Source organism: Dunckerocampus dactyliophorus, chromosome 1, assembly GCF_027744805.1.
Source record: "Dunckerocampus dactyliophorus isolate RoL2022-P2 chromosome 1, RoL_Ddac_1.1, whole genome shotgun sequence".
NCBI classification, from domain to species: domain Eukaryota; kingdom Metazoa; phylum Chordata; class Actinopteri; order Syngnathiformes; family Syngnathidae; genus Dunckerocampus; species Dunckerocampus dactyliophorus.
In genome coordinates, this window is record NC_072819.1 from 27,119,541 (window position 1) to 27,126,258 (window position 6,718).

General features: G+C 41.2%; 1 protein-coding gene across 2 annotated transcripts in view; it reads left to right on the plus strand.

Moving 5' to 3' along the window:
• The window catches only part of phactr3a (phosphatase and actin regulator 3a), a 51,127-nt gene extending 44,416 nt beyond the window's left edge, over positions 1–6,711 (plus strand). Inside the window, exons 8-12 of one of the 2 annotated variants that reach the window (XM_054768689.1) lie at positions 4,717–4,772; positions 5,425–5,486; positions 5,568–5,708; positions 5,803–5,879; positions 6,220–6,710. In XM_054768689.1, coding sequence (XP_054624664.1) covers positions 4,717–4,772; positions 5,425–5,486; positions 5,568–5,708; positions 5,803–5,879; positions 6,220–6,235 — 352 coding nt within the window. In that variant the 3' untranslated portion in view covers positions 6,236–6,710. Of the gene's footprint in view, positions 1–4,716; positions 4,773–5,424; positions 5,487–5,567; positions 5,709–5,802; positions 5,880–6,219 lie in introns of both variants that reach the window. The other variant, XM_054768698.1, reaches the window with a different exon arrangement.
• The last annotated feature ends 7 nt before the right edge of the window (positions 6,712–6,718 follow it).

Sequence of the window (6,718 nt, forward strand, 5' to 3'; positions counted from 1 at the left end):
CAAATGACTGCCTGACTGCGTCCAACCTCAGCAGCAATGGTGCATTGCGAGAGGCCTTGCTTATGCAGCTGAAAAAATTGGCCACGTTCAAAGAGATAAAGCTATTTTGTTTTTGCCATCAAGAGATCATGACAGTGTGAATACCTGACAGAAAATGACAATGAATCCACATTTTTGCGAAGATTTTGGCCTAAAGGCTGTGGTCTGCCAACTTTTGATCACCAGTTTAATGGTTGTTTGCAATAACATTGTTTCCTCAAAATGTTATTGTCTCACTCCCATTTCTTCTTTTTGCATTTTGAAGCTCTATTTAGAACCTTCTTAAGATAAACCCGTGCATAACGTAAATTCTTGCAATTTTTCAACTGGTCTTAAAATTTTAAACAGGAGTATATTAGATAAGAACTTCCTTTTACTGCTGGGATTATTCTGAGGACTTAAATCTTAAGTGACCAATTATAGTTCCTTGCCTATTAACGGGCTATACAGTACGAGGTGTGTTTTCTCCTCTCGTGTTGGCACACACAAAGCCATTTTAAAGAAATGTAAACGAAACATTGGCTAAATACAGCCCGCAAAATGTTCATTTCTCCTGGGTATTCACAGTAAATGACAAAACAATCCATCACATAAATCTCTCTTTTTTGCAGCGCACCCCCATCTACTCTTTCCTTCTGTGTATTCTTATATGTGGCTTAACATGAAGGCCTGCTGCTATATATATGCACATCCAGAAGAAAAATCCATGAGGCCTTGTGGTGCGTGATGATGCTCTGTCGATACACTGTGACCGGTGACGGATGACCTTTCTATTTTTAGAGACTCCCCGTCTCGTGATTTTGCTGCAGCCGCACTTAGATTTTTCTAATCTTAGCTTGCGTTGTGTTCAATAATGCATGTCACCGTGTTCTCCCATCAAATGCGCTGGGGAGTTATTTCCAAAGAAATAATGGGGCGGGAGCAACGGGCTACTGTATTTGAAAAGGAATAGAGAATACAGAAGACACAAAGGAGGAGACGGCTCAGACTATGATTCAGTGTAGTTATACACTAACTAACAAACTAAAAATAATATCTTTGAGCTCAGATTGTGCACATGGTGAAAATGGTGTGGCCAGATGCTACAGTGGTGTAAAAAAGTATTTGCCCCCTTCCTGATTTCTTTTTTTTTTTTGTCACACATAAACGTTTCAGATCATCAAACAAATTAAAATATTAGTCAATGACAACAACTGAACACAAAATGCAATTTCATTGACTAATATTTAAATTTGTTTGATGATCTGAAACATTTAAGTGTGGCAAACATGCAAAAAAAAATAAGAAATCAGGAAGGGGGCAAGCACGTTTTCACACCACTGTATATCTAGCTATCTAATACTGTATACAGTATATATGTACTTGTATTTGAAGTAGGTGCGTTGTCATTTATTCCAAACAAACAGAACAAAGGACATGTGACTCACTAGACATCCCAGAAAGAAAGCAAGGCTTTGTGTTTAATATTAACAGCACCCCCTGATTTTAGTAAGCCTATACACGATGGCAAAAAGGATGCTGTTTCTAAAAATAGCACCACGCCAGCAGCACAGTGTGTAACACAGAAATCCCCACCAGTGTGTTGCTAGGTAGAAATGTCTGTGAGATGACTATTGTCTCTGAGACACTGAGTATAGTTGCCTGGCAACTGTAACACAAAGGATGGTCCTGTGGTCTTGGTGTTGTTTCTGCTTCGTCGATTTAAAATGTAATAAAGGTAGGAGCAGAGGGAGCAATGGCACTTTAAAGTTGTTTTTATAGAAGGGGGGGTTATCGTGAGTTTTTCTCCACCTGATGGCATCATAAACTGTGCTGTAAAATGCAATATGAGTAATACACAAGCGGGGCATATTTCCAAATTTAATTTTCTACTAGCAAAATAATTAGACTGCTTAAGTGTTTGGACACCTTCCTCATCTTGTTTGTTAAAAATCACAAGGCGAGACCGAATAATTCCTTGTGCTATTTTTGGATGCTGAGTCGACCGTGTGTTTATGAACAGAGGCTGCTTACCATTGTGGTGTGCATTCATGACATAACGATGTGCCAGAACACTTCCATTCATCTTCCGCTATGCTGTCACAGCAGGTGCAAATACTGGTAAGCAGCATTAAAAGTTTTGAAGCTGAACTGAAGACTTTTAATATGGTGTGCTTATTCATTATTATCTTTGCTGATTGGCTGAGAGAAATCACATGGTTGCAGTGCTTTACATGTCCAATCTCACAAAGTGACCACATACAGTAAAGGACTACACACCATTAAAACTATTTGATGTGCAACTCCATGGTCACGAGGCCTCTTTGACACAAAAATCCCACAAAATAGATGCACCAGAGACATAACAGTACAGTAAAGCTGGCATTTATCCGCATCATTTTTTACACCTTTTTTGTGTCACTATTTTGTATCAACAGCATCCACACAAAAGTGATGAGCATGCGTCAACCCCCGGGAATTTTCTCGAGGTAGTATCAGAGCCTTATCTGTGTGGAAGGGGATAGTAAAAAGCCGGGAGCGGGGTGTGAAGTTTGACATTTAACAGTTCTCTCACCCTGTTGTGTGGTGACAGCATTTGGTGCTGTCTGACAAGTCCCTGTTATGACTCTGATTAAGCAATTTTGCAGGATCTGCATAAAAGCGGCTATCTATTACTGATACTACCAATGACAGAGGAAAATTTCCGTGTTGATGCTATTTCCACAGAACAGCGACACAAAATTTGTTTTAAAAAAAGGCCTTTACCTGTAGTGCTGTTGTGTAAAATATGCTATGGTGAGCATTGCTGCATCAGGGTGCAACGGGGTGTGGCCCCGGTGTCATATCACGGTTTAAAACTGGCTTCTTCTAGAATGTTCTACCACGTATTAAACAGGGAGGCTGGGAGACAAGTGTGAGTTTGTCTTTTTGCCATTAGGCCTCCACTGAGACTGGCACATGCAGAGAAACGTCGACTGAAGTGTATAGGCCTACACGCGAGACAAATGTGGTTTCCTATTAAATAGTTTGCGTTTGTTACGTTCAACTTTTAAAGCATGTGTCAGACTTAAGATGTGGCCCACCACATCATTTCATGTGGCCCGTGAAAGCCTTGGAATAACGTGTCAATAACGCAATTGACCTTTTTCTTTCTAAATGTATTTGTTCTTTCATTTTGACAGAAAAAAATTGTACTGCGTGCACTTCTTCTAAAGTTTAACATTATCTGATCATGCAACAAAATATTGCAACCATTTTTTGTTATCAAAAAGAAATACTTGAATGTCTGCTTGTCACCTTGACATTCTCGCTTCACTTCTCCTTTCATAGCAAGTTATCCATCAATTAATTGGTAAAAATACAATAATGGGGCAATTGTGTAATAATATCATGAGGTTATATTCATATGTAGGGTCTAGTGGTTAGCAATGTTGGCCAACACAGTAACAGTCTGGAGATCGGGACGACCTGGGTTCGATTCTCCCTTGGGCATTTCTCCATTTCTGTGTGGAATTTGCATGTTCTCCCCCATGCATGGGTTTTCACCAGGTACTCAGCTTTCCTCCCACATCCAAAAACATGCATGTTAGGTTAATTGGTGACTCTAAATTCAAAATTCAAATCCATAGGTATGAATGCGAGTGTGAATGGTTGTTTGTCTATATGTGCCCTGCCATTGGCTTGCGAACAGTCCAGGGTGTACCCGGCCTGTCGCCCGAAGCCAGCTGGGATAGGCTCCAGCATGCCCCCGCGACCCTAAAGAGGAGAAGCGGTATAGAAAATGGATGGATGGATATTCACAGTATTTACAGTTACAAGTGGCCCTCTGAGGGCAGCCATAAACCGCAATTTGGCCTTCAATGAAAACAAGTTAAACACCCCTGATTTAAATAGATTAACAATCAGATTAACATATTTGCATTAAAAACGCTGTTTCAATCGAATTAATACAGTGCCTTTACTGCATGTAAAAAGTGTGTGAGAGTGCACGCCTTTATACTGCCCAAGTGACAAGTACAAAGTGTTCACTGGGGGACAGGGGATGAATGGGGTCCCACAGCGAGGGTGGCATTCTGCTGTCTGTACTTTGCACCTCCGTATCATGCTCTGTGGTGGGGATGACATTTATTATTATCATGTATTAATAGTTCACACACATATAGTGTATTCAGGGGAGCAATGCATTTTGGAGACCTTTTTGAAGGCTTTGATGTTGGGGGCACCTGACAAGCTGAGATAAAGTCGTCATGAAAATACAACGATTGAGTGTGCTGCTGGTCTAGTACACCTTAGTAGGTTGCGCTGGGGATGCCACTAGTCGCAAGCCCCACCCACAGCTCATTATGCATGCAGTAACCACGGAGACTGATGCAGAGGCGCGCCGGCTACCCATCACGACCCACTAGAAAACGGCATGTACTGTGCAGTGCAGCAGCTAGTAGAGGACTGCAGCACACACTGGCATGACATGGGCCACTTTGATATCCACACATAATCCAACAAAAGAAGCGAACAGCATTTGCTTAGTCTTCCAGATGTTCGGCGCGCCTCTTCCCAAGTATCACAGCCGCGGTTCGGATGCGAGATGGAGACATAGGCGATTGTGCCGGACAAGTGACAAAAGTGCAAAGAGTACAGGGCCGTGACAGTAGGAGAGTGGACAATGGTTCAAAACGTGGTGTTGGTGTTTCTCCGCAGGAGGCTGAGCCAGAGACCCAATGTGGAGGAGCTGGAGAGTCGGAACATTTTGAAACGTAAGTTTGGCACTTCCATTTAAAATTTCCACAGAGTGCTGTTTGTCTTTATTTGCAATTTGCAAATAACATGTAAAACAGAAGAACGGTTAAAAAAACAACACAGGATGATGCATTAATGATAGCAGTGTTACATTATTCAATAGCCGCCACCACCACAGCGCCAATGCGCTCTTCACTATAAACACCGTCCGTGTGAGCATGCTCCGTTAGCTGCCTATAATGTTCGATTCATCAACATGAAGCTATGCAGGAACCAAAGTACATCATTTCAATGACTATATTAAACAGTAGCCTAATTACACAAAAATACATATATTTTAATTATTTTAAAATACATTTTTAAATATACATATTTCATTTATATTAACAATTAATACAAATCGTGTAAAAATGAATCTACAGTATTACTTCTCATGCAAATTGGTAAGGTACATTCTTAAAACAACAATAGTTCTAATATGGTCATCAGCAGCTCCTTGTCATTAAAAACCAAGCATTATTCAACTTAAAAAAATAAGGAATGCCACATCTCACAAAGTAAAAAAAACGGTTGAAGAAATCAGTTAAGTAATTTTTGTTTAATGGTTATCACTAACAAGCTGTTACGAAAACATGACCTTGTTTTCAATGTCTTTTTTTCCCACTCTAGAGAGAAATGACCAGACAGAACAAGAGGAGAGGAGGGAGATCAAACAGAGGCTAAACAGAAAGGTATAGAACTGTTGAAAATGTTGGTGCTAATGTTATGAAGATCAGGATGTTTGGGTGACTTCACTTGTATTATATTTGCAGCTCAACCAGCGGCCCACAGTAGATGAACTTCGGGACAGAAAGATTCTGATCCGCTTCAGTGACTATGTGGAAGTGGCCAAGGCTCAGGACTACGACAGGAGGGCAGACAAGCCCTGGACTAGGCTCTCAGCAGCAGACAAGGTAGCACTATTATAGCCTGATGACACTTCCTTATTCACCAGTTCACGGATGACACCTGTTGCATTGCAAACGCTGTATTTGCTCTTCCTGGTAGGCTGCCATCCGGAAAGAGTTGAACGAGTTCAAAAGCACTGAGATGGAAGTACATGCATCCAGCAAACACCTAACGAGGTTTGTCTTCTGAGGCGTGCGTGAGGGTAGCATCTATAGGAATCATATTGTGTGCTCTATTCAGGGAAGCAATGGACTAAATTTAGCTCTCCTTGCTCATCCAAGGACAGAGGAGCTAAAAATAGATGGAAGTGCCTCAGAGTCAGTGGGGCTACGGGAAAATGGTTAAGTGTCCTTGTCTAAGCTTGTTTGGAAGTAGGGTCTCATGCTGTAAGAATGACCTAGAGTGCACAAAATCCCTCAGCACATTAACTCCTGTGGATAAATATAGAGCGCTGATTGATAGCTAAAATCCAAGCAAGCTGTGATGACTTAATTCATGTTATGTTTGTCTCTTCAGGTTCCACCGGCCATGAGAGCCTGGAGTTTCTTCTGTGAAGAAATGTTCTGAATCCGCTGTGTCGACAAGCCTGGAGTCTTTCTCGTCTTCAGTGAATCTGTAATTTTCTTCCTGCTTGCAGGAGATGATGCTCATGGCCTCCTGTCCTGGAGACCTACCTCCTGGCCTTAGCTGATAGTAGCAGGCTGGAGGAGGAGGAGCACTTTGATGCAGCCTCTGATTCTCAGGAAGAGAGGTGACGAGGAAAGAAAAAAAAAACAATCTTGTCAATGAGTCAGTGTTGTTTTCTTTTGTACTGTTTTATGAACATGACAAGATGTTTAGTGAGAGGATGCTGTGCATGTGACCACCTTTTCATGAATAATGTGTCACTTGGACTGGAGATTAATTTGATATTCATTGTACATACAGTATGTCTATGTCTTCACTGAAAAGAGAACTCCCTTTGTAAGCACTATTTCTCTTCAAAATACTAAGTCTTTTTTTAAAGAAAGGCTCA